Source organism: Mesocricetus auratus, unplaced genomic scaffold (genome assembly GCF_017639785.1).
Source record: "Mesocricetus auratus isolate SY011 unplaced genomic scaffold, BCM_Maur_2.0 Super-Scaffold_100676, whole genome shotgun sequence".
NCBI lineage: Eukaryota > Metazoa > Chordata > Mammalia > Rodentia > Cricetidae > Mesocricetus > Mesocricetus auratus.
Genome location: NW_024429266.1, coordinates 96,321,674 through 96,348,637, shown reverse-complemented (window position 1 = coordinate 96,348,637; position 26,964 = coordinate 96,321,674). Strand labels below are relative to the sequence as shown.

Sequence of the window (26,964 nt, the reverse complement as noted above, 5' to 3'; positions counted from 1 at the left end):
GGGAAGTAGGATGGATAGGAAACCTCACTGCACCAACGTACTTGGGTTAAGACACTAAGAAAGGTTAAGACGAAGGTAAAGATGCTAAGAAAGACAGAGACACAGGATGGAGTTGGGAGGGCAATCCAGTGAGTACAAGACACCCCAAGTTTATTCTTCAACATTCTTAAGTACCCTAAGGAACAAACAGACTTTCTGTCCCTAATCCTCCAAACATTTGGTAAACACATCTTAGACTCAATTTCTCAACATCTGGCCTTGAGGGTCAAGAGTGAACCTACGTCAGCCTAAGTCTGTTGCTATTTAGATAAGACATCCACTACCAAGATCAAATCATCCTGCAGTAGCCATCCTTAGACCTTTAGGTCTTATGACGTACTAAGGACAGTTTTGAACTCTCTGACCTAGGGCCAAGATGAAGCAGAGCCGTCTTTATGGGCCCCGACAAACAGATTCATTCTTTTCTTTTTATATTTATTTATTTGTATTTCATGTACATTGCTTTTCCCACATGTACATGTGTGAGGGTGTCGAATCCTCTGGAACAGGAGTTATAGATGGTTGTGAGCTGCCATGTGGGTGCTGGGAATTGAACCCCGGTCCTCTGGAAGAGCAGTCAGTGCTCTTAAAAACTAAGCCATGTCCCTAGACCCACAGATTCAATCTTACTGCACACTGGGTGTACTGAACAACATGGAGCTTGCTAGGAAGATGGCTCTGTGCAGACAGGAGGAAACATGGTTCAGGCCCACAGCACTCGTGTAAATAAGGGAGAATTTGGATCTCTGCCATTCCCTGGGTGGAAGGCATAACAGCTGCCTGTTATTGGGACACTTGGGAGGTGGACACAGAATCTTCTGGTGAGCTCCAACTATGGGGAGCGATACCGTTGCCCCAGTAAGTAAAGCAGAGAACCACCGAGGAAGAGAGCGTGTACTTGGGTTTCTACGTTCACGTGCTCACATGTAGGCACACATACATTCACTTGACTATGTAGTGTATATCGCTAAGGATGTAGCTTAGTTTGTAGTGGAGTGCTTGCCTGGCATACATGGAAACTCTTGTGTTTGATACCTAGTACTGTCTAAAACCCCGTGTCGTGGTATCCAAATTCAAGGTCAATCTCTGTTACAACAGCCTGGCTTAAAAAGAGAGAGAGAGAGAGAGAGGGCCGGGCGGTGGTGGCGCAGGCCTTTAATCCCAGCACTCGGGAGGCAGAGGCAGGCGGATCTCTGTGAGTTCGAGGCCAGCCTGGTCTACAGAGTGAATTCCAGGACAGCCTTCAAGGCCACAGAGAAACCCTGTCTCGAAAAAAAAAAAAGAGGGGGAGTTGTCGTCAATTTCCTCTAAAAAGCAAGCCCAAACAAAAGCAGACAATGTGGAAACATTCATCTGTCATCCCAGTATTCTGCAGGCAGAGTTGGGAAGGCTGAGACTTTGAGGTCAACCTGATCTGGAATTCAAAAAGAAGAAAAAGTGCTGCTTTTTGCTTTTCCAGAGCTGGCTACGGGGCGTGCAGACAAAGGCTGGCGGCGCCCGTTTGGCAGATGAGGATGCTAAGGCCCGGAGACAGTTCTTTCGCAGTTACAAATTCTCACCTGCCCTAAGAGCAGCAGTCTGACCTCAATCCCCCCTCCTCCTAGAGAAGCGCCCAGGATTAGGCCACACCCCAGATCTCGCGAGATCTGAGAAGTGGAAAGAATGGCGCCGATGTGATCCAGCGCTCGCGTCGCCGAGGAAGCCGCCCCTGCTGGAGCCGGAGCCACCGAAGGCACGGGAACCAGAGGTCGCACTGAGTGGAGGATGGTGAGCGCGGCACCCGGCACGCGGGCGCGGAGGAGCAGCGGGGACTGACAGGGAGCGAGCGGTCCTGCCGCGCGCGCACCCCCCTCCGGCCGACCCCGCCCCCACATCCGGGTCCCCGCCGGCCCGCCCCTGACTGTCACCGCGCGCGTTCTGCCCCTTCCTTCAGGCCTGGCTCTGCTTGGGCCACGCCCACTCGGCTCGAGTTCAGCCCCTGAACGTCACACATCGCGACCTCCGGGGTCGCCCGCACAGCCCCAGCTCCCCCAGCAATCCCCATCATCACACGGTCCGCTGTGGGCTCGGCAGCCGCATTGCCCGAGCTGCTCCCAGGCCGGACCCGCGCCCACTCCGCTAGGCCACGCCTCCGCCCCTTGGTGCCTCTCCTGCCAAAGTTGGAGCGGAAGGGATACTCATGATGATGCTCTTTATGCACGATCCCTGATACACACCTCCTCCTGCAGTTGGAATTAGGAGACAGATAGCTCAGTCTGCCCTTAGCCTCCCTTAACTGATCTTGCTGGTGACTCAGAAAGCAGGATGGCCGGGTAATGCCTGGTGGGAGTTAGGAACCTGAGTCTTGTGGACCTTCGGAGTGGAAGCACTTTCCTCTGCTCAGGGCAAACTGATCCCAGCCCTATTCTGTCCACTTCTTGCACCAGGAGGAACCGTCCAAGCCCAGCCCGGACATGCTAGCCGCTGCAGAGTCCAGCTCCAGTGAGCCTGATAAGGAGGTGGCGTCTCCAGACGTGGCAGCTACAGCCACTCTCTCCTCCGTGGAGGAGCCGGGCCCTAATCCGACAGCCGTACCATCAGTGTGGGACCGTGGAGGACCTCCGCAGCCCGTTGCCTCCCCAGCCCCAGACAGCTGCCAGCCTGGCTCAACCAGCACAGGTGTGGGGACCAGTGAGGACCTGAGGTTGCCCAGACGACGTCCACCACCAGGTGATCTGTGATGGGGTCCTCATAGGTCCTCCGATAGGGCTAAGATGCAGGATAAGGAATCCCCTTGCATCCCATCTAGGATTCCTCACCATTTACTGAGCATCAAGTCTATGTCAGCTGTAGCAGCCAAACCTATACAGCTTTTCCAGGCAATTTATTATAATAGTGTGTGTGGTGGGGGGGGGGTTTGTTCAAGGCTTTGGGAATGGAAAAACTGACGACACGCATTTATCCTGCAGGGAAACAGATACCCTGCTCTAGCCCTGGCTGCTGCCTCAGTTTCCCCAGTATTCGTGATCTGGCACAGCATCTCCGTACCCACTGCCCGCCTACACAGTCACTGGAAGGTAGGATGAGGGTTGGCGATAGGGAAGCCCGATAGGGCGGGAGACAGACAGAGCCCCCCAGACTCGGTCTTAACCACCCCACTCCATACCCACCTTTCTTCCCCACCAGGCAAACTCTTCCGATGCTCAGCCCTGAGCTGCACTGAGAGTTTCCCCAGCATGCAGGAGCTGGTAGCTCACGGCAAGCAGCACTACAAGCCCAACCGCTACTTCAAGTAAGACCCTGAGCATCCCCTCTGCTGACTCCAGATCGGTAGCCCTTGCTAGTGTGCTCGGAGGGGTGGATTGGGAATATGAGCATGGCCTGGGAAACCAGCCCCCGCAGGGCATGGAAGACCCGTGTGAACAGGAGTGAGTGACCGTTTGAAGGCTCAGCACTTCTTACATTGTAAACTGGCCACGCAAGTCAAATCGAAGCTCGAGGCTCTGAGCTGGGAAGGCCCAGAAGGATCGAGACTTCAGTAAGGGAGGGCACGTAGGGCAAGCTCCTTCGCTTGGGCACAGAGTCACAGAGATTACAACCTGGATGCCTGTCCTACAGCTTGGTCCCTGAGTAGCCATGGCTAGGCCCCTTCCTGTTGCCCAGGAGACAGTGTAACCCTGTGCCTACCCCTAGGTGTGAGAATTGTCTCCTGCGCTTCCGTACTCACCGCTCGCTCTTCAAGCATCTGCATGTTTGTGCGGAGCATGCTCAGAGCCCAGCGCCGCCACCACCCCCTGCCCTGGACAAAGAGCCACCTGTGCCCGAGCGCCCCCCAGAGTCCGACCCTGCGTCTGCTCTGAGTCTGCCGTTCCCACTACTTGAACCTTTCACCTCCGCCCCTTCGGGGCCCTTCCTTCCCTACTTGAACCCTGCACCTTTTGGCCTCAGCCCCCCGCGTCTGCGCCCGTTCCTGTCTGCTGCTCCAGGGCCACCAGCTTCCAGCACGGCCATCTGGAAAAAGAGTCAAGGTGAGTGTGAAAGCCAGTGGCCTGCAAAGCTGGATGGGTCCACCCCTATCCCGAACTTGACCTGCCTCTTTCCTGCAGGTGCTGCCGGAAGTCCCAGAAGACCTCAGGGCGGTCCCGATGCGCCCTCAGGTGCGTGCAGGTGACCACCAGGGCAGGGTGGAGGGGTCTTCTTCATTCCTTTGCCCTCTGCGGGCCCTGTGAATGCTCAGAAGTAGCAGTGTCTGTCCTCTAAAATACATGATTTTTACCTTAAAAATGACTGGCACCTATGCCTTCATCTGCGCCGGCGTTGCTGTGTAAAACTCCATATGAGTGGTCCTCCCTTGCGGAGGTCCAGGGATGGGAGCCCAACTTGGCGCCTTCAGTAATGGGCAGTCAAACTCAGGAGAAAGGATCCAGCCTCCCTGAACCCTGGAAGCTGAGGGTGATGGTCGTAGGAAGAGTCTGGTCTGCCCTGGCCGACATCCACCATCCCTGGTAGAAAGGCCCTCTGGGGTGAAACCTGGGACTGCCCATGGCCTGCCTGCCTACCTGCAGGGTATGCAGCTCCCAGCTGCATCGTGTGGGAACATACGCACGACCGTTACTCGTGCATGCAGTGTGACTTCTCCATGGCCTCGCGGCCGCCATGACACTACACCTTCAGGACCACCGCCCCTGCGCCTCGGCAGCCCTGGCGCCTGGGTCCCTTCCTGCTGAGGCTAAGGCTGAGGAATGCTCAGGCATGGAGTTGGAGGCAAGGGGTGAGGCCCGGGCTCAGCAGCCCCTCCCCAACTCTACACAAACCCAACCCCGTTTGCTCTGGGGGTGTCAGGACTGTCAGAGGGGGAGCATACCATTTTCTCGTAGCTTTTTTTTTTTAATTATTCATTTACTATGTATACAGTGTTCTGTTCAGACCAGAAGAGGGCACCAGGCCACATTACAGATGGTTGTGAGCCACCATGTGGTTGCTAGGAATTGAACTCAGGACCTCTGGAAGTGCAGTCAGTGCTCTTAACCTCTGAGCCATCTCTCCAGCCCTTCCCGTAGCTTTGAACCAGCTGTGTTGGGCTGGGTGAGAGGGCCTGCAGAGATTTTTGTCATTTGAGAGTGGAGGGGGCAATAGAAGAGGCAAGATGAGCCAGCCTGTGATGTCTTGGATCCCTTGCCCCTCAGATAGGATATTTTCATGTGTGTATGTGTGTGTACACATGAGTGCAGTGCCCATGGAGATCAGAAAAAGATGTGAGATCCCCGGGCACTGGTGCGCTGCCAATGTGGGTGTTGGGAACCAAACTCAAGTCTCCTGGAAGAGCAGAGGGTGAACTCTTAACCACTGAGCTCTCTCCTGTCCTCTCCTCAAATAAGCAGCAGGCTGCCCCCTACTGGGGTGCTTGCACACCATGGGAAGGGGACTTGGAATTAACTTCACAGAACCTGACCACCTCTACTACCCCCTAGCCTCCTGTCACGTCTGCCTGGCACCTCAGCCCTGGAATCCAGGCCTCAGGCTCAGTGCCACCCTAGCCATCTGTAGGGAGGGGCAGCCAGTGCCCACCATTCTGTTCTACAACTTCCAGAAAACAGGATAGAAATTTTCAAGCCAAGATGGGAGGATTGCTTAAAAAAGTTTAAGCCCAACCTGGGCTACATAACAAGACGGTCTCAAAAAAAAAGTGTTTTATTTTCTTTTCTTAAGTATGAAGAATTAGGAAGGCAGTGTGGGAGGCTAGATCTAAGTAAACTCTGAGCTATTGTGGATTAGAGCCCCCTGATTGTGGGGTTGAGGGGTTCACACCAGAGAGTAAAGCCTTGGTGGCTGTGGCTGAAAAGGTGGGCAGGGCAGGGTGGAGACATGAACTTTGCCTTCATCCTTTCAGTCCGCAGACCCTCTGCTGCTGGCTTCTGCCCCAGCCCCAGCTCTACAGAGTTTGGGGTCCCTGTTTGAAAATGTACTAAGGATGGGGGTGTAGCTCAGTACAGTGCTTGCCTAGCATGCACAAAGCCCTTGGTTCTATCCCCAGCACCGCATAAACCAGGAGTGCTGATGCAGGCATGCATTTCCAGACCTGGGTGAGGGCGGGAGTAGTGTGGAGGATCAGAAATTTAGGGTCATCCCGGCTACACACGGGATATGTCACACACGGGAGACAGAAACACACAGAGAATGTGGTTCCTTGCTTCTGCTCCAGAGCCAGACTGGCCGTGCCTCTATGTCTAGCTCGGGCATCCCCTCCTATCACTGTCTGAGAACCCATAGACGCGGTCTTTCACCAGTGCTCATCAATGGCCCCATCCGACAAAGACTCCTGTTACTGGGCTGGGGAGATGTGGTACTAGGTACAAGCAAGATCTGAGTTCAGATTCCCAGCACCCGTTTTAAAAGTGGGCATGGTGGCATGTGTCTGTAACCCAGAACGGGGGTGGGCGGTAGGGGGGTAGGATAGGGTGACAGAGACAGCCAGGTCCTGAGGCCTTAGTGGCCAGCCAATCTAGCCAAAACACTGAGTTAAAAATTCTGTTGAAAGACCTATCTCAAAAGACAGTGAAGTGACTGAGGAAGACATCCTGTATTAACCAGCCAGGTCTCCACAGGTGTGGGCATGGTTATGTGTACCCTCCACACACACACACACACACACACACACACGCACACACACACACTAAACACAAACACAGATCCTGTTCTAGTAGCCCACAGGGCTTCTCAAATCTCCCCATCTTCATCTATGGCCTTACTCTTCATAGCTGCTGCTTCTGGGAAACTCGAGAATCTGGAGAAGAAAAACCCGAAGGCCTCCTTAGTTCCACCCCACCTTGTCCCACTCACCACTTGTATCCTAACTCTGAATCAGAATTATCCTTTGTCACCTCTTTGTCCTGGTATCTGCAGCCAAGACACCAGTCACCTGCTGAGCTAGGTCCTCCAGGCCCTACATCCCTGTCACAGCCCTCCTGTCTTCTCTTTATCCGTCATCACCATTTGTAGAATCTAGAGACTGAATTACAGCAGTAACACTTTTGGTTTTGAATGAGTGAGTTTATTAAGCTGCAGTAAAAGAATAAATAACAAGTGATTAGTGGAAAGTAGAGATAAGACAGGTAGGTAGATACCTGGAGCTTCCTGGCCAGCCAGGCTAGACAAAAGAGTGAGCTTCAGGTTCTGTGAGAGACCTTGTCTCAATCAAGTTGGAGGATAGAGACACCTGGTGGCAACCTTTGGCCTCTGCAAACACAAGCACAGATTCATGCACCTACACAGATGCATACATCACGCACACACAGTGGAGTCATTGTGCTCGGCACTTAGGGGGAGACTAGGGAATTTGAGAAATGTCTGCTCAGCAATTCTCATCCCAGGAACTGAGCATTGAGGATCAGATATCAGGAAACTAGACCTTCCAGGGCACCCCACTGACTACCCAAACCACCTGCCTATCCTCCCTGCTTTACGCATGCCCAACCTTTGCTCTTCTGAGAAGCTTTGCTGATCCGCCCTCACCCTCACCCCCACCTTGCTCGTTCTGAACCCCATAATCCCTCACCTCCTGCTCAAGCTGGGACCCTACAAGAGTTCTGTCCCCAACTCCCAGACAGCCAAAAAAAATGAAGTCATCTTAGTGCCTCAGTTTTCCAGCAGGGAGCACCCTAGACTGTCAGTGTGGAAGGACAGGAGGCCCAAGGGTGCGCACCTGTGCAGCTGCTCAGAGCCAGAGGTTGACTTGAAAAGACCAGGCAACTCCTGGAGGGCAAGGTGCCAGGGCACAGCTAGGCAATTTCCACCAACAGTTGGCACCTGAGAGATACCAGATTGCTTATCTTTACCCCGGCTAAAAGAAGTGGAGAGCAGCCGTGGCCCCAGATGCCAGCTCGTGCATCTCAGTAACCTGAGCGCACTCCCTCCTTCAAAAAGTTCCAATCTACTCCAGGCACACTGCAACATTTCTTTGGCTTCTGGCTCCATAGCTCAGTTAGAGCCACCTGTCCGGTTACAGTCATGCCAGTCAAGAGTGGGTCGGTCCCTGTGGCCAAGCTGAGAGCTTACAGGCCGCCCTGAACACACCCTTGCCCAGTCCCCCAGGCTCCACAGTCGTCACCCTGGGGGATCCCCAGTTGTCATTTAGGTCTTTAGCTTGTGCTGGCCCTGATTGCCTACGGTGTGCTTTTTTGGCCAATGTATGTATGCTGTGTGTATGTGTATGCATGTTTGTGCATGTGCATGTGTCTGCTGTGAAGTTGGTTCTTCCCCTCACCTTATGTGGGTTCCAGGAATCAAACTTGGGTCATCCAGCTTATATAGCAAGTGGCTTTACTACCACAACCCCAGTAATCTCGCTGGCCCATTGTTTTCTGTTGTGAGGCTGGATCTCCACTCAATATCAGACCTGAATTGAATTTGTGATCCACCTGCCTCACCCTCCCCAGCTGCTGGGACTATAGGTGTGGCTTCTTCCATATCCTTGCTTCTGACTCCACTCACCATGATTCTGGAGACTCACAAACCCAGACTTGGTTTTCCCTATCTACTTAGGACTCCTGAAAATGCAGATCAGTCTCAGAGAATTATGACCCAATGTGGAAATTCAGATACGCCAGAATCTTGATGTGTGTACTAAAACAGAGAAGGCTGTCTCCCTGTCTGAGAGTTCTGTTTAAATAAAATCATGAAACCTCATCTGGTTCATTCCCAAGAGCTACACACGTTCTTGCTACTCCGTCAGTCTCACACCACCCAATAGCAGACTTGTCACCTAAGCCAAAACATGCATTTTGTTTTTAAGACTGGCTTTCACTATGTGTCTCTTGCTGGACTGGTACTCACTATGTAAACCAGGATGGGCTTTCTGATGCTTCTGTCTCTCCCAAGTGTTGGGTTTTTGTGGGGTTTTTTGTTTTTTGAGACTGGGTCTACATGGCTCTGGCTGTCCTGGAACTCACTCTGTAGTTGAGTCTGGCCTCAAACTCATAGAGATCCACCTGCCTCTGTCTCTCAAGTGCTGGGATTAAAGGCGTGTGCCCCCAAGTGCTGCTGTACTCTACCAACAGAGTTAAAACCTCAGATTTATTTTACACTATTTTGCTTCAACAGGGTCTCAACTTTTTTATTTTTCGAGACAGAGTCTCACTGTGTAGCCTGGCTGTCCTGGAATTTGTTATATAGACCAGACTGGTCCCCAAGTGCTGGGATAAAGTCACAATGCCCTGCTGACAAAGGTCTCAACTTTGTAGCCTGAGGCTGGCCATGCACTTAAGATCCTCTTGCTCTCAGCCTCCAAAGGACTGGGATTACAGATGTATGCCACCACACCTGGCTAGTGCATACACTTTTGGGGGCCAGTTTTTTTTAATGTTCTGAATCAGGGTCTATGTAACTTTGACTGGCCAGAAACTTACTGGGTAGATTAGCCTTGGATTTGTAGTGAACCCACTATCTTTGCTGGGATTACAAAAATGCACCACTACTCCAGGGGCTTAGAACATGCGCTTTGTGTATCACGATGATTCCAAAGATATCAACCCATACTCACCCGTGCACTGGAACCACCCTGCCATGGTCCAAACAATCCTCATGCTCAGACCACACTCCAGAGCGGTGAAGTCAGAATCCTTCTGTTAACAGCTCAAGAGATTCTATTCTGTTTCTAAACTGGGACTCATCTCTGTCATCTGTAGAGTGTTTTGTTCCTGTGGACTGAATCCTGACTTCAGGGCTCTTTTTTACCCATATCTACCTTGGACTCTCCATTTTTCTGCAACCCAGTTTTCAGATTTCTCCCCTCTCTACTTCCTTTAATCACTGGGAATGATAGTCCCTCGCCTCAGTCTTTAACACCCCCACCCCCCAAATTTGTTATCCCAGTTGAGCCTTGTGCTTTGGGTGGCTATCTAAAGCTGGGCTAGTGGGGGCATTTGTTACCTTAACAGGGAAGTCCTGTTGAGAGTACACATATTGAAACAAGGAAGGTAGATGAAGCAACACAGGACAGCTATGTCCTCACCATTGCACCAGCCATATCCTAGCTCTAACTCTTTACCTAAGCCCCAGAGCAAACCGTAACATCCACACTCAGGTGCTCTGTTCCTATGGTTGTCCTGAATTTGGGCTTGGCCTACTTCTTTGGAGACAAAGCCCATCAAGACCCTACAGTGGTAAGAGTAAAGAGACTAGTGACAGCTAGTAACTATGTGTATTAGAGATGTGCTTAGGTCTGTTGACCTGAGCTTGGGGACAGTAGTAGGCAGGGAGGAACTCAGGGGGGGGGTGTGACAGACAGGCCATCTCCGCCTCCTTCCTCCTCTGCCCTCCCCACCCTGAGAGCCCCTACTTGGTGTGTCAGCCTGTGGAACAGAAACCACAGATACTTCCTTCAAGCAGCAGCCTAAGCTCAGAGCCCACTCACCCTGTGACCCATCACCGGCTGAAGCTATGGTGAGTCCCCAATCCCCCAGTGGAATTCCATTCTGGTCAGGAAACCAGGGGCACAGGCGAAAACAGGGCAACTGGTAGATATGCCCCCATGGGTAGGCTGGCAGAATAGAGCTGGCAACAGTCTTGGGGATGAAATCGCGCAGGCAAAAGTAGAGAACAGCCAAGGCATAGCTTGAGCTCTTGTGGACCAGGCTTGGATCTGTGACTGCAAGAGCAGCAGGTTGGACTGCCTAGAATGATATCCCCTCACCCCAGGTCAGCATCTGGGATGAGAGCAGAGGCTTCCTGTGTGGTGATTAAGTGGATCATGCACCTGGGGCCCCAGCCCCCCAGCCCCAGCCAGTCATCCAAGCTATCCTTAACCCTGTGTTCATTTGGAGCTGATGCCTAAACTCACTAGGACTTCAACAAAGGCATCTGAGTCTAAACAAGAACTGCTTCCTTCAAGGGTGCTTCTGAATTCCTCCATCTCAGACAGGCTCACAAGGTTCTGCCCCCTCCCCCCACCAATCTTCCTGAACATCGGTGAAGACAGGCTGGGAGACTCCTCATAAACGGCCTTGTCTTGTGTATCTACCTATATCTGTAACCTATGGCAAATGGCCAGCTTTGAGAGCACTGGGGAAGTTATGTGCTCAGGTGGAGAGCCTGCCTGATGGTTCTCATGGGGGAGTTTTGAGTCCCTGTGTATACCCACATCTTAGACTGAATGTATGCCTGATGGTTCTCATGGGAGGTTGTGAGTCCCCGTGTATATCCACATCTTAGACTGAATGTATGCCTGATGGTTCTCATGGGAGGTTGTGAGTCCCCGTGTATATCCACATCTTAGACTGAATGTATGCCTGATGGTTCTCATGGGGGGGTTTTGAGTCCCTGTGTATACCCACATCTTAGACTGAATGTATGCCTGATGGTTCTCATGGGAGGTTGTGAGTCCCCGTGTATATCCACATCTTAGACTGAATGTATGCCTGATGGTTCTCATGGGGGGCTTGTGAGTCCCTGTGTATACCCACATCTTAGACTGAATGTATGCCTGTGCTTGTAGTTCTGCATGCACTTTTATTTCTGTAAAACTTTCACTTTTCACTGAGTACCTACTATGTGCCAGGCACTGGGAGGTTACTGTTGAGCTAGAGGGGCTAAAGTAGGCAGCCTATGTGTGTACATGTGTGTGAAGGTTGGATCTTCCTTGATGACTCTCTACCTTCTTTTTTGGAGACAGGGCCTCTAATTGCACCTGGGGCTTGATGACTTAGCTAGCCTACCTGGCCAGCAAGCCCTAGAGGGCCTTCCCTCTGGGCCTCTCCAGAGATAGGATTTACAGGTGCTGCTCTGTACTGAGGATAGAACTCGGATACTCAGGCTCGCTTGCCAAGTACTTTGCCTACTGAGCAATCTTTCTAGCCTCCCAAATTTTTAAAAAAATATATTTTTATTGTTTTATGTGCATCAGTGTCTTGCCTGTATATTTGTCTGTGTGAGGGTGTCAGATCTTGAAGTTACAGATAGTCATGAGCTGCAATGTGGGTGCTGGGATCTGAACCTGGGTACTTGGGAAGAACAGTCCGTGCTCTTAATCTGTTGAGCCATATCTCCAGCCACCCCCGCTCAATAAAATTATAACAGTTTAGTCAAACTAGGCATGGTGGCACACACTGGTAATCCCAGCACATGGGAGGAAGAGGCAGGAGGATCAGGAGTTCATTATCCTTAGCTACCTAACAAATTTGAGGCCAGCCCAGGATATATGAGAGCCTGCCTCACATACAGCAGAACTAATATAAGAAATTTGATACGTGACGGGAGATACAAAGAGAACAGTTACGCAGGGCGGTGAAGGTGGGCAACTGGGGAGGGAAACTGATTTAAAATAGGGTTGTCTTCTTAAGGAGTATTGTCACAAAGACATGGAGGAGGAAAGGAGAGACCCACGTGTTGAGGTGTATGTATTACAGAGAGGACAGAGGCAATGAGATGTTGCTGAGTCATTCAGGAACTGTTTGCTTTCCTTGGAGACATGAAAACTCATTGAGGATGGGAATGGGAGACTTAGCAGGCCTCCTATAGGGCAGCAGTCCTGGGAGGAGCGCATTACAACAGTACTCTGGGCTGTGGGGGACAGTTCCTCCAACCAAGGCGACAGTGAGTAGTGGTTGAATTCCGGATGTATTTTGAAATCGGAACAAAAGGGACTGGGAGAACCTGGTGGTTAGGCAGGGGACAAAGAGGGAACCAACAGGGAGCAGAAGGCCCAAAGGCTGAAAATATTGGGAAGGCATCACCAACTGGAAGTACCATGTGGGGGCCATGGGCTAGTAGAGGCATCGGGGGCTAGGTCCTGTTAGAGATAAGTTAGATTTAACTCAGTTGGAGTCAGGAGGGTGTGGCTTCCAGAAACAGTTCTTACCCAAAAAGAGAAGCTGGCTGAGGTAGCACTGAGGTTGGGGAGGAAGCAATGGTAAAATGGAAGCTGAAGGGAAGGGGAGGGTGATGGGTTTGTGTCTAGGACCAACTGTGGGTACCTAGCTCTTCCTCCATATGCCTTCTTGTATGAGACTCTTCCTGAATGAGCTATGTCTTCCTAGGGAAGCAATCAGGACTTCCGAAACCTCCAAGCTAAGTTCCAGGCCTCTCAGCAAGAGCCTGGAGAACCATCCAGAAAAACCCCAAAGCCTGAGTTCAACAAACTCCTAAAGAAATTTCCACAGACTGAGTTAAGTGAGCAGCCCAAGAAGGTCTCACAGGCTGAGCTCGGGTCAGTGTCCTTGAAACCCCTGCAGCTGCAGTTTGCAGACCTCCCCAAGAAGCCCTCACCGTCAGAGGTTCTCAGAAAGTCACCGCAGCCCGAGTTCACTGAGCTACCCAAGAAGCCCCTACAGTCTGACCTCAAAGATCTCCCAAGAAAGCCTCTACATCCAGAGTTCACTGGTCTCAAGAAGCCCTCACAGGTCCAGCTCACAGCTTCCAAGACGCCCCCAGAGCCCCAATTTGCCAGCCTCCCCAAGGCCTCACAATCCGAGTTCACTAATCTCCCCAAGAAGTCTCCACTACTTGAGGCACCTCAGGAGCCTACCGTACCTGCCCAGAAGTCCCAGAAGCCTGAGATCAGCAATCCTGCCAGGCCTGCAGTAGAGCTCAAACCTATCACAGTCCCCAAGAAGTTCTGGCAGCAAGAGTCCAGTGAGGCCCCTCTGAAGCCCTTGCCATCTGAGTCCAGTACTTTTCCCAAAAAGTCACTGCAGCCTCAGGCTGCTGGTTTCTCTAGGAAGTCCCTGACACAGTCAGAGCCCAGCGAAATTCCTCAGACATCTCTCTCCAAGCCTGGGTCCAGTGAGTTTTACCCTCGCTCCCCACAGCCCGAAGTCAGCAACTTTCCCAAGAAGTCCCTGCAGTCTGAATTCAGTGAGAAAGTCAAGAAGACTCCACAGCAGTCCATGTCCTATGAGGTCTCCCAGACACCACCCTGGAAGCCTGAGTCATGTAACCCCCCATCTCACTCCCCACAGCCGGACTTCCATGCATTTCCCAAGAAGCATCCACAGCTCCAGCTAAGTGACCTTACCAGGACATCTTCGGAGCCCGAAGTCCGCAGATATCCCAAGAAGCCTCAGCAGCCGGACCTCAAAGTCCTTTCTAAGAAGCCATCGCAGCCAGAACTGGGTCATCTCCCTAGAACATCCTCGGAGCCTGAGTTCAGCTCACTCCCCAGGAAGTTTCTGCAGCCTCAACATGGAAAGTTCTTCCAGCCTGACTTTCCCAAGGCTCTGCCCAGAAAGCCCAAGCTTCCCGGTTCAGTATCGGAGTGCTCCCTGCCTTCTGCCTTTGCCAGTTCCAGCCCCCATTTCCCTCTCAGCCCTGGGTATGGAGTCCCTGGGACACCCCGCTGGAGACCAGAAGACTTCCAAACCCGGCACCCACCCCGTAGGCGACCTCTGCCCTCAACTAGCAGCCTGGGATCCCCCCCAGCTAAGCCCCCATTACCACCTATTCCCATCAATATGCAAAGCTTCCGGAGAGCCTCAGCAACAGCTACAGGTGAGTTAGGGTAAGTGATTTAGGGAGAGGAGGGGTAAAATTTCTGGGCGGGGCCACTTCCCTCCCATGTTCTCTCCTCTACAGCTGTACTGAAGACCAGCTCTTCTGGGACCCACTTCCCAGCCCAACAACCTCAACATATCTCACAGTGAGTGTAGGGGAAAGGGGCCAGGCATGGGTGCAAGGCTAAAGGAGGCCCTTATCTCAGGTATCTATCTCTGCAGGAACCTGGACGAGATCTATGAGCTCTATGATGCTGTGGAGGCCACAGGTGACTCCAGTCTCAGCCCCAGAGGCAGAGGTTTGTAGATGGTTTAGGTGGTTGAACACCCATTCAGTATCAGTTGCAAAGGCTTTCTCTTAAGACCAGAGTGACCCAGACTAGACTGGATCCAGGTGGGCCAGATGGTGAGGAAGAGGAAGCCCAGAGACACCCAACCAGCCAGGCTTGCTATTATAGGCAGCATTGTCAAGTGAGGTGACAAAAGTCCTGGACAGCAATGGAAGAATTGCAGAAATCAAAGTTGGCAAACCAGTCTAGGTGGCGTATCAGGCAGGGAATGAGTCAGATGGTGCGTGGCATCAGGTTCCAAAGCTGGGTAAGGTTAATTACAAAGCTGCAACTCTAGCATTTGGGAGTCAGGATCATCATCCCTGGCTACTCAGCAATCAAGACCAGCCTGGACCAGATGAGACCATGCAAACAAAACCAAAGCAACCCCCACCCACCAGGTTCCTTGAAGCCCATCCCAAGAGGATGTCTCAGGAAGATGTATGGGTGGGCTGGAGCCAGTGCGGCAGAAGGTTCTTTCCTTGTCTTCTAAGTCAATTTCTTGAGGGGCTCCAGGACTGCTGTCTCCATAACACGGGCCTTCTATGAAAGAGCTTTGATGATTCTGCAGCCACAGCCAAGAGTTACCTCATTACCAACGAGGAAGTTGAAGGATCTGAGACTAGGCCCAGCCAGTCTAGAGTTGTGGTGATTCCAAATGAGCCCTCCCTTCCCTAGCTATTCCTTCCCTGTCTTGCTGGGGTTCCTAGGAGGGGCTTTTGGTCTTCGGATATGCTTGCTCACTGTCCCATCAGGAAGTCTAGGTACAAAGCCAGATGCCTTCAAATTCTCCAGCCTTTGATCCTTTCTGGGCCTTTTGTTTGCTTCTGATGAGGGGATGCTCTATTATTTGGAGAAGGGGGGGTTGTCAGTTTTGCAGAGGCTGGTCAGAGTTAGAACTTGTAGAACCTAATAGACTATTCCCCACCACCCCATACACTGCTTCAGTAACCACAAAAATACCAGACCCATCTAAGTTTCTCCTTTTAGTGCAATGTGTGAGCCTTCCTGTGGGCCCAGCCTCTCAGAAGGCTGCTTTGTGCATTTCAGAGTCATTTTTCTAGTACTAGAGTGCTCTGGGACCACCAGCTCCTCCCTCCTACTCTTGGGCTCCTTTGGAACATGGCAGCCCCCCTACATCTTTTTTCAGCAGGGAACTCACCTGGAGGGTTGGGTCCAGTCTTTCCAGGAATTGTGTGTAGACCAACAGGAAGATTATCATTGGCCTGCTTAGAACAAGCTGTAGGATGATCTCAGAACCACAGGACCCAGTATTGTCACCACAGTCAAGTTTGTTTCTAGCTGTGAGAGCACTCAAGGCTGAGGTAGATCATGAGAAAAGCAGGTGCAGTTCTGGATAGGACCCAGATCTCTGCCTAGAGAGCAGAGACCAAGCTCAGCACTCAGTATGACAGGTGGGCTACTCACCAGAAAGGACAGTTGGCCCAAAGTGATGTTTGGGTCATTAACAAAATGGGGCCTCTGATTCAGGCCCTCACTAATCTCCATCTTTAAGAAGCTATTGCCCTCAACCAACAGTTGGAAGCCTGGCTTACTGCTGGGAAGTGGTACAGGTCGAGACTTGGTAGCAGAAGGTTCAGGCTAAGAAACCCACCATGGCCAGGTGGTAGTGGTACATGACTTTAATCCCAGCACTGGGGAGGCAGAAGCAGGCGGACCTGAGTTCAATGCCAGCCTGTTTTATAGAGTTCGTTCCAGGACAGTCAGGGCTACACAGAGAAACCTTGTCTTCAAAAAAACCATCCAACCAAAGAACCCTACCCTGGCTGTTCCTCCTTAGAGGCAAGCTATGGATGCTGTAAGAGAATGCTTGCTTTTAAGCTCTGAATCCAAAAATCTTATTACAACTCCCAACATATTCTGGGAGGCAGAAGCAAAATGGTTCCCAAAGTCTACAACTTGTGGGCTGGTCATAGTGATCACAGCTTTAACCCCAGCACTTGGAGATCTCAGTTCCAGGCCAGCCTGGTCTATATAGTGAGACCAAAAACCAAGATCTACAAATCCATCCCATCTCTACAATTTTAACTAGCTGGGTAGCCTTAGACAGTCGACCAACTTCCCATCCTTTATTTTCCTCACCGAAGTGAACCTTATCCACAAGAACTGATGAACCCTGAAAAAGCCTTTGTCCTGACTCTGTCCAATGTCCTCAGATGAAGTGCAGTCTACCCAGCAAGCCACCAGATTGCCTCAGCAGGACACAGAGCTCAGGTACATGGGGCAGCCGGGGTGTTAGGGGGCTGGACTGAGCTCTGGGACTCTGGTAGAGGACACTTCTTACTCATAAATAATACCCAATGTCTGGGTCTTCCAGGAAGAATGCCAGTCAGCCCCAGCAGTCGCTATCCACAGACCCCAAGCTGCTGAAACAGATCAGGAAGGCAGAGAAAGCTGAGAGAGAGTTTAGAAAGAAGTTCAAGGTGAGAACATGGAGCAAAGAGTGAGTCCTGGGAGATAATGGTACCCAGGGCCCAGGACTTCCGTTCTGCAGAAATACAAAGTCTTAACATGATGTTCCCCAAGTTTGAAGGTGAGATCGTGATCCACACAAAGATGATGATTGACCCCAATGCCAAGACCCGGCGTGGGGGTGGCAAGCACCTGGGCATCCGACGTGGAGAGATCCTGGAGGTGATTGAGTTTACTAATAAGGATGAGATGCTGTGCCGGGACCCCAAGGGCAAGTGTAAGTGTGTTTGGCCTACGTCTAGGGAAAGGAGTGAGGTATGCTAGGGTTGAGAATCCACTGTCTACTCTCCCCCGCAGATGGCTATGTACCCAGAACTGCACTGTTACCCTTGTAAGTGTTGGTCCTGCCTGGGTGGTATGGGGAGCACCAGGGTTGACCACTACTGACTATACTGTGTTCTCTGCCAGGGAAACGGAAGTATATGATGACGTCAGCTTCTTGGGTATGTACAGTGACTCCCATGGAGATGCTTGTTATCATGCCTCTGTGGCATAGGGAATCACTTGAATTCATCCTTCTTGCAGATCCTCTGGACACCCAACTGTTTCCTCAAGGACAGTAAGGCAGATAAAGGTGGGTTCCAGGACTACCAGTCCAGTCACTGTTCTCTCAGGAGCCCTGGATCCCAGCCCGGCAAACAGATGCCCAAGTACACATGCCCACATAAAACCCCTCTTTAAAACATCCTTGCTTCTTGTTTTTTCCTCCTTCCTGACTGACACACACAATAGAACACAGGCACATGCTAGTTACCAAAGTGAAGAGAAAGAACAATCAGTTGCTTGCTCAATAGGAAAGGAGCTACTAAGGATGCACCCACACATATCCTGGATGACCAGGAACTGTGTCTCCAAACACCGGGGCTCTATAGGGTGAGATCCCTGGAGGTCACAGCTCTGAGGAAGGAAGCAGTATAAGCTGCCCCAGCTCCATAAACCTCAGATGGCCACCTCTACAACATACACAAAAAAATCAAGCCACTTTCAGGAACTGGTATTTATTATCAAAGTCATATTCGATGTCAACAAGATGCCACAACTACAAAAAAAATTGCACACATTGCAATCTCAATGCAAACAATCAAATGGAACCCCACTCATTAAAAAATTAATTCAAATTACCCCAAAAAGCAACTGAATTTTTTAAACATCTTTATACATCCAGCCAACAAATTAAAATGGTTAACAAGAAAAAATACAAATTCAGAGGTCTGGTATTGATGTTTAAAAAAGGCAACTGCTTAAGCGTTTCTATCGATTCGAACATCAATCTCTCGGCCACTCAGCTTCATGCCATTCATCATCCGGCAGGCTCTCTCAGCCACCTCTGGAGACTCAAATTTAACCACACCGCACCCCTTGGACTTTCCGTTCTCCATCTTGATGTCGGCGTACAGCACGTGGCCTGGCACAGGGAGGGAAGAAGAGACCACACGCATCAGGCAAACCCAGAGCTCAGCCTCAGTCTGGGCTCCACTCAGTCCAGATCACCTGTTGGATTTTGGTGACAGAGTCAAAAAGGAGAGAGGCCCTTGCATATGAAGTGAATGCTCAGAACACCACATATGGCGCCAGCAACTACAGCCCCCTCCACTATATTGCCATTGTTCTCCAAACAGGACAACAGCCTAACCTGCTAAGCAGATTCAAGCATTTGCCTTAATGCTCCAACAAGTTACACAGACAGGGGACTATGTGGAGCCAACTTTAGCGTTCTAGAGGCTTGTTGAATACCACCATCTGGTCACAAGGTCACTGCCAATATGATACTTCTTTCTATACTGCACCAATGTAAACCAGTTACACTTAGTGAGCAGCTTACATATTCATATTCATAGACCTATTAAGTACCCAGGTATGTGTCAAGTACAAAAGAAACGGGTCTATAACAGAGTAAGAGCATTAGTGGTGCCAGACCCCATAGTTCTTGTGCTACTAATGGCTTGGGTAGAGATGATACTCCAGTGGCTTCTGATGATAAAATTCTGAAAGATATTAAGTAGCAATTCATCAGAATAAACATTCCTGCTAGAGCAAGACACAATGGCATACATCTGCAACCCAGCACTTGGGAGACTACAGCAGTATTTCCGGTTTTAGGCCAGACTGGAGCTACATGGCAAGACCCAGGCTCAAAAGAAGGGAATGACAAGACAGAACTAAAAGAGGGATGACAGAAAGGAGAATGGAAAGATGGCTCACCTGTAATCCCAGCCCTTAGGAGGTGAAGGTAGGAAAAGGTCACTGAGGATATAGCTCAGTGGATACAGTACTTGCCCAACATACACAAAACCCTGGGTTTGAGTCCCAGCACTTACACAAACCAGGCATGGTAGCACACCTCTGTAATCCCAGCATTCAGGAGTTAAAAGCAGGACTAAAAGTTCAAGGTTATTTTCAGCTACATAATAGTGAGTTTAAGGGCCAGTGTGAGTTCTAAGAGACCCAATCTCAAAAAAAAAAAAAAAAAAAAAAAAAGACAACAACAACAACAAAAACCCCTACAACAACAAAAAACCCACCACCACAACAAAAAAGCTCTAAGAGTTCAAGATCATCCTTGGCTACACAATGAATGTGCAGCAAATAGGGCTAGTTGGATCTTATCTCAAAAAGAGAAAGAGAAAAGGAGACGAAAAAAAGAGAAGGGGAAGGTAATTTGGCAGGAAAGCAGAGAATGTCACAGGTTCAAGGGTAGTAGGGAGATGGAACCAAGTTTCCAGAAGCTTTTGAGTTTGCATTTTCTCAGAGGTGGCCGAGAGTGGCATGTTCCATTTTGAGTTTTTGAAATATCTAGTTACAACATGGCTGGTGTGAAATTTGCAATGGAGACAATCAAAGAACCAGGCAAGAAGGGTTTTGACTCTATAGCTTGCCCCAAAGAACCAGGAGAACGCACTAAGAACACTAAAGTGTGAGTAACTTCTGAATGAGGAAACAGGTGTTTTGATCGAGCAACCATCCCAGACCTTGGAGAAATGGTAGCAGGGGAGGACTGCATCTCAGTCACCAAGGAAGTTTTCCAGAAAGACTGCCTAGTGTGCCTATGAATCCACAGAGACTTTCACTCCACGGTGTGTGCTCAGACCTACAACTGCTGAGCATATGAGTGCTCTGGGGAACCAAATCAGCTATGGGCTTCATGGGGGAAAGCAACTTGTCTCAGGTTTATTTCTTTTGTTTTTGCCTCTTATTTAGGAAGGTAGCTTTGCTAGCTCTTACATTAGAAAGGCGACAATACTACCTCCTCTCAGAAACTCTTGAGAAAACAGGAATGGTGGCATTTGCCTGGAGTTCCAAAACATGGAAGGCAGAGGCAAAAGAATTATGAACTCAAATGCAGCTTAGGCTATAAGTGACAGAGAGACTGTCTCAAAAAACTAACTAGAAAAGTACAGCAAGGATGAAAGCAGCACAGAGCATGACACATACCTGGACACCCAACACCTGCCTGAGTACCTGCAGAGGCAGAACAATGGCAAGGCCCATTGGTGCTCTAGAGCCCATGGACAGTGGTTAAGGCTAAGAAGGAAGCGTCACTGTTCTAACTCAATGGCGTCACCAACAAGCCACAACACAGGAATGCACAGAGAGCCTTTCTCAGACACTTACCACATTCGTTGAATTTGTCCTTTAGCATCTTCCATGTAAAATCAAATGGGAGCTGAGGAAAAAAGAGGCAAACTGATCTGTGATGCAATCAAGTCTCAATGTACAGACATCACAATAGATACAAGAATATGACTTGAAGGTTCTCTAGGGCTGGGTGTGTAGCTTAGATGTAGGGTGATTTGCCTAGTATGTGTACAGCCCTAGATATAATTCCCAGTAGTCCCGCCAACTCCAAAAAACCTCTACTTTTCATCAGAGACAGGCTGCCCCCTTTATGACAATCAGGGACAAAAGAAGTCTCTAGCTTATGGGGATGTCCTAAGAGCTGAGTGAGCAACCCACAATTCAGTGATGAAATGTAATTCTATCACAACCACCTTTCTCTGAATCACTGTGCCAAGACGTAAGTGTTCTTCAAGCCAAGGGACTCAGAAACCACAGACATTCATAGCTCAGTCTACTCTACTGCCCTGCACAACATAGGCAAATGCCAGACATATTTTTGTTTCTTTGTATTTGAGACAAGGTCTCACTTGGTAGCTCTTGTTAGCATGGATCTCACTGAGAGCCACCTATCCCTTACCTCCAGAGCGCAGGGATTAAAGGAATGGGCCACTACGCCTGGCCCTGGGACTATTTCTTCCTATAAACCCTCAACCTTCATCCCAGTTTTGGGGATGGGCAAGCTGTACTCCCCATGCTACCAAGTCTCCCTTCTGCAGACTTCCCTCTGGTCTACGTCACTCAATTCACTGACTCCCCACTACCGCATTCACAACAACGCTAATGAGCTCCTGAAGAACCACTTACATTTCTCACAAATATCTGGCAGGCCTTCCTGGCTACTCCAGGTGCATGGCCTCCAGCTCCGCCAAAGGAACCTGCGAAGCTTCCTCCAAAGTTGCCCCGCTCCATTTCAATGGCTCTGTCAAAGCTAGCACCTCCAGCGCCACCCATGGCCAGGCCCATTCGCTCAATGCCAGCGCCCAATGCCGGGCCCATAGCAGGGCCCATACGCTCCAGACTGTTGGCGCCCATTCGCTCCAGGCCCATGCGCTCCAGACTGTTGGCGCCCATGCGCTCCAGGCCCATGCGCTCCAGGTTGTTGGCGCCCATACGCTCCAGGCCGGTGGCCATACGATCCATCACAGGGCCCATGCGCTCCAGGCCGGCCCCCATGCCTGTGGGCACCATGCGATCCATGCTCAGGCCCATCCGCTCAATGGCAGGGCCCATCCGCTCTACACCAGAGCCCATGCGCTCAATGGTTTGGCCCACTCGGTCAATGGGCGCGGCCATGCGCTCCAGGCCAAAGCCCATGCCGGCACCCATGCGCTCCACGCCAGAGCCAATGCGCTCCATGGTCTGGCCCATGCGCTCAATACTGGAGGCCATGTGGTCAAGACCTAGTGGGCCCATGCGCTCGATGCCGGAGCCCATGCGCTCAACTGAGCCCATGCGGTCCATGACCAGGCCCATACGCTCAATCTCAGAGCCCACTCGATCCATGCCATGGCCTAGGCCTGCGCCCATGCGCTCCATGCCAGCACCGCCAATGCGGTCAATGCCAGGGCCCATCCTCTCGATCCCAGGGACACTGCCTCCAGCTCCACCTGAAACAGGAATAAAAAGCACAAGTGGAAGTCAGGGACGTGTGTAGGTATTCACATACCAATGCATGCCTGGCTGGGTCAGATTCCAAGTTCAACCACAAATCAGGAAGTCATGCTCAAAGAAATGTACTATTAAGAAAACTCAACACCAGCAACAAGATCTCCACAATCATTCTTTCTACTCCATAACACAGGTAGAATTTTCACAATAAAGCTTAAGGAACAAAAATCCACCTTCACTGGGTGACGGTAGTACACGCCTTTAACAGCAGCACTTGGGAGGCAGAGGCCTCAGATCTCTGCGACTTCCAGGCCAACCTGGTCTACAAACTGCGTTCCAGGACAGCCAGAGAAAACCCTGCCTCAAAACCAAAACCAAAACAAAAAACACAACAACAAAAACCCACCCACCAAAAATTAAAAAAACCTTCACCTCCATGTTGGTACCTATGAGTCACACATCAATTCCTGAAAACTTTGTAGTTTCCTCATCAGCAGACATTGAGAACTGATCTCAAAGACGCACAGAAAACTTTACACTCAGTAACTCATGGTAACTGGTAAGAGTTACATGGAAACAATTCAAAATCACTTAAAACCTTTATCCTCTCTCAACTGGTCCCTCTTAAGATGCCCTGCTCACAGTCCTTAGCACTTCCAGGGACTAAGCGATTATACAATCATGTACTCAGAAGATAAAGAAAATCAAAATGTCTATATAGATCCTCAATGTACACATGCATACAAACTGGCCATTTCCTAAAACCTTTCCTTCTGTGAGGGAAATTGACAGCTTGTGTATATTTATTTCATTGGCTTTGGAAGAAAGATGATGATAGCATGACAGGGTCATTGACCAGTGCACAATGACCCTCTCATCCATGGTGCTTGCAACCCTGGGCAATCTGGCTCAATCACCAAGGCCATGACTCACCACTTCGCCATGCAGAGCTCAAAACTGAAATTTCATAGCGCCCATCTCTGAACAAAGCAGTCTAATTTTTATAATAGTATGTAACTAGCTGAAGTTGCGTGGCCTAGCATAAATCATTTCACCTCTCTGTGCCCACTTCTGTGGCTGAAATGCAGCATATTGGTTGACAATAAACAAGCATATAACTTCAAGAATGTTAGTTTCAGAACAGAAAATGCAAATAAGTAACTTCTTCACATTTGCAAGAGGAAAAAGGCTCTGGCCTAACATATAGTGTAGCAATGATGCTCACAGCCCCATGCCAACACCAACAGAACCAAGAAAGACCTTAGCAAAGTCCCCACAAAAATGCCTGGCAAGTGCGCTGCCAAGGGAAGGCCAAATGTGAAGGCTGGGGGAAAAAGAATTGAATTTAAAAGGTACAGTTAGGGCTGGAGAGCTGGCGCAGCATTCATTCAGTTCCCAGCACCCACATCACGCAGCTCACAACTATCTACACTGTGTATGCCGTGAGTCTCCTCAACTACCTGCCTATAACTTCCTGATTTGGGTCAAAGTTTCTTAGAATTATTCAGGGGGAAAAAAACAAAACAAAACAAAACAAAAAACTGAAGATGTTTCAACCAGCATTGGAACTAAAAATGCTAATTAACCCTTAGTTCCAGCTTCCAAGCAAGCAGTCTTCTGCCTCTGGTGTCTCATGTGCACATTTCTACACACACACACACACACACACACACACACACACACACACACACACACACACACACACACACACACACACACACACACCTTTTTAAAAAACAAAAATACAGTAAATTTAATTCTAAGTGCTCATAAAACTATCATGGAAGAATATATACCAAAATGTTTGCAGTACTCATCAATGGACACTGGGCCTATAGATATTCATTCCTGGAGTCTTTCTAATGAATACAAACACATGTTTCAAAAGCATTCGTCATTTATTAGGTGGTGTACTTTTCAGTTTTAGGAGCTTTTACATTCACTGGCTTTTTTACAACCCTCTGAGGTGGTACCTATTATTCCCTTCCCCTATTTTACAGGTGAGTACTACAAACAGGTATAGTCACTTGCCACAAGCTGCACAGCCACAAAAAGGCAGGGATTGCTCCCACCCTGGGTAGCCTGTGTCAGAGCCCATGATGCTTGACACACCACTACTGAATTAAATACCTGTTCTAATAACAACAGCAGCAAAACACAGAACATCAAGCTAAATGATTCCTACCTCCTCCTTGCTTTGCAATGATCTCTCCTCTCTTCAGTGCATTACTTAGGATTTCTAAGAAAATCAGGAAGAAAGAATAATTAGCCAAATTTCTCTGTAACAGAAACCTGTTCATTATGTTTTTGAAGCACAACAGTTTGCTTTTATTTCTGAAAGAAAAGGGAAGGGGTTTGAGAAACATACACATAAAGTCATTTTACAGAAAACAGGAAAGCCACAGTACTAGGACTCCTTACAGCTTCAGAGTCAGGCCTGTAATTTCATCCAGCAGAGAGGAATGGTGTGCATTAACAAACAGGAGAAGAGGGCCCACAGCCTTTGCTCAGAAGCAGTTTTCTAAAGATCTGCTGGACACTTCCCCAGCAGGCAGGAAACCAAGGCCTTTCCATGTCTCCCACTCAGAAGGCTGAGGCCTGCACAGACTCCATCCTTCTCTGTACCACAAAACAAATTAAAGCTACAGGTCTACAGAGCCAGGAAGTGAGGACCAGCAGCATGCAATGAACAAGCAGGATGTGATGTTGACCAAGTCACTGGAGAATTATATCCCTGCCCTACGGAGAAAACACTGTTGCTTGCTGGCCAATGATTTATCCAAGCCTCCTTAAAGTTTGCTGTTGCTATCATTAATATCCTAAATTAGAAATTAGAAGTTTTAGCTCTATTATATGAGAACACAGCAATGAGCAGAAGATAGGTCCTTAACAATTACAGGATTTCCCAGCTGTCACAATTGTTTGCAAATGAGACACAGAGAAATCTTTATAGAATGACATACAGAAGTACATGTGTTTTCTGGGCCATCTTTTAGGATCACATGCCAATGTCAGGACACTGTGGGCATGTGGGCCACATCAGTTTAAGAGTACCCTTACCAATGGTAGGCACTTGAAGTCTAGAAGGAACTCCACCCATGAAACCCCTGTCATCTCCTTTTAGCTGGCAAACACCTACTACTATGTGGTGTTTTTAAGAGAGCAGAGTTTAGGGAACTTGCCGGGTCATCTTTGCAGGATGCATAACATGGACAGTATTTGTAAGGTATCACAAGAAGATATTTGCGTGTACTCTGATTGCCAATGAAAGTAGAATGATTATCCTCCTAGACAGGTGGGGAAAAAACTACTGTATGCAGGCTGTGGATGCCTAATTGCCTGCCAACTTCAGCACAGACCCAGAAAGTTTTGAGAAGGTGTCTGAGCTGAGGACCCAGCTCCACAAGGTCTGGCAAGACAGAAGAACATTCCTGCACTGCTTTTGGCAACAAAAAGCAAACTCTGTGTGGTACCATGAAGTGTCTGTGTCAGTCAGAATGGCTGCTGTGTTATACAAGAGCATTATACACTGGTTCATCTGTGTTGGAATAGCAAGAATGAAACAGAGGCTTAGTAAATTAAATTTTTTGCTCTTTTACCCTTTGGCCTTTTTTTGAGGAGCCCGCTACCCAGCTCCCAAAAAAAAAAAAATCACACACGGAGGCTTATTATTAATTATGAATGCCTGGCCTTAGCTTGGCTCACTGACAGCCAGCTTGTCCTATGTTAAATTATTTTGTCTTCCTCTTGCCTATGGGCTATCTTTCTCTATTTCTGCATATCTTACTTTACTTCTTTCTCTGTGGCTTGCTGTGTAGATGGGTAGCTGGCCCCTCGTGTCCTTCTCTCTTTGTTCTCTTCCTGCTTCTCCCTTCCTTGTTTCTCCTTCCATTTATATTCTCTATCTGCCAGCCCCTATTCCATTGGCCGTTCAGCTCTTTATTAGACCATCAGGTGATTCAGACAGGTCAAAATCACAACTTCACAGACTTAAACAAATGCAGCATAAACAAAAGTCACACACCTTAAAATAATATTCCCCAACAGAGGCTTGCCTATCAGAAAGCATCCCCAAGAAAGCTGGATGCTTCTATGTCAACATCATGGCCCAAAACTAGAACATGGTCTTCAAAACTGAAGCCAAGATTCTGCCATGGCTTCTGTGCATTCTAAGCACTCTGTATCTCCCAGAGGGGGATTGTTTGTTATAAGTCTTTGGGATGAACAATCTATATTACATTGAATGTTTAAATATTGCTGTTAAACATGGTTTCTTCCATTCCAACTGGAAGCCAACACTACTTCACAGGCAACAAAATGTGCAGAAAATGGAAGATCTTTATTGAGGCTCAGTATTTATCTGGAAACACTCAACCTTGCTACACAAACACCTTAGACTCACTTCAGGACATGTT

The 26,964-nt window shown here is 49.4% G+C and overlaps 3 protein-coding genes across 7 annotated transcripts in view; 2 read left to right on the top strand and 1 right to left on the bottom strand.

Moving 5' to 3' along the window:
• The first annotated feature begins 1,654 nt into the window (after positions 1-1,654).
• Positions 1,655-4,302, top strand: Znf414 (zinc finger protein 414). Its single transcript, XM_005081327.4, has 6 exons — positions 1,655-1,806; positions 2,466-2,748; positions 2,988-3,095; positions 3,205-3,310; positions 3,712-4,046; positions 4,125-4,302. Exons 1-6 carry the CDS (start codon positions 1,804-1,806, stop codon positions 4,187-4,189), a joined length of 900 nt encoding a protein of 299 aa, XP_005081384.1. The 5' UTR covers positions 1,655-1,803; the 3' UTR covers positions 4,190-4,302.
• A 5,634-nt stretch (positions 4,303-9,936) lies between these two features.
• Positions 9,937-18,008, top strand: Pram1 (PML-RARA regulated adaptor molecule 1). Of its 2 annotated transcripts, XM_021233721.2 has the most exons (10): positions 9,938-10,458; positions 13,050-14,499; positions 14,584-14,647; positions 14,724-14,800; positions 17,008-17,065; positions 17,169-17,274; positions 17,378-17,540; positions 17,621-17,654; positions 17,732-17,766; positions 17,849-18,008. In XM_021233721.2, exons 1-10 carry the CDS (start codon positions 10,456-10,458, stop codon positions 17,884-17,886), a joined length of 2,028 nt encoding a protein of 675 aa, XP_021089380.1. In that variant the 5' UTR covers positions 9,938-10,455; the 3' UTR covers positions 17,887-18,008. The 2 variants fall into 2 exon arrangements, with proteins under 2 accessions (XP_021089379.1, XP_021089380.1); XM_021233720.2 differs by having other exon boundaries at positions 9,937-10,458; positions 17,732-18,008.
• A 297-nt stretch (positions 18,009-18,305) lies between these two features.
• Hnrnpm (heterogeneous nuclear ribonucleoprotein M) overlaps positions 18,306-26,964 on the bottom strand; it is a 40,202-nt gene continuing 31,543 nt past the window's right edge. For 3 of the 4 annotated variants that reach the window (XM_005081321.4, XM_005081323.4, XM_013121490.3), the window contains 4 exons: positions 24,735-24,788; positions 21,746-22,548; positions 20,936-20,987; positions 18,306-18,728 (listed from right to left, as the gene is read on the bottom strand). In XM_005081321.4, coding sequence (XP_005081378.1) covers positions 18,565-18,728; positions 20,936-20,987; positions 21,746-22,548; positions 24,735-24,788 — 1,073 coding nt within the window. In that variant the 3' untranslated portion in view covers positions 18,306-18,564. Of the gene's footprint in view, positions 18,815-20,935; positions 20,988-21,745; positions 22,549-24,734; positions 24,789-26,964 lie in introns of all 4 variants that reach the window. The other variant, XM_005081324.4, reaches the window with a different exon arrangement.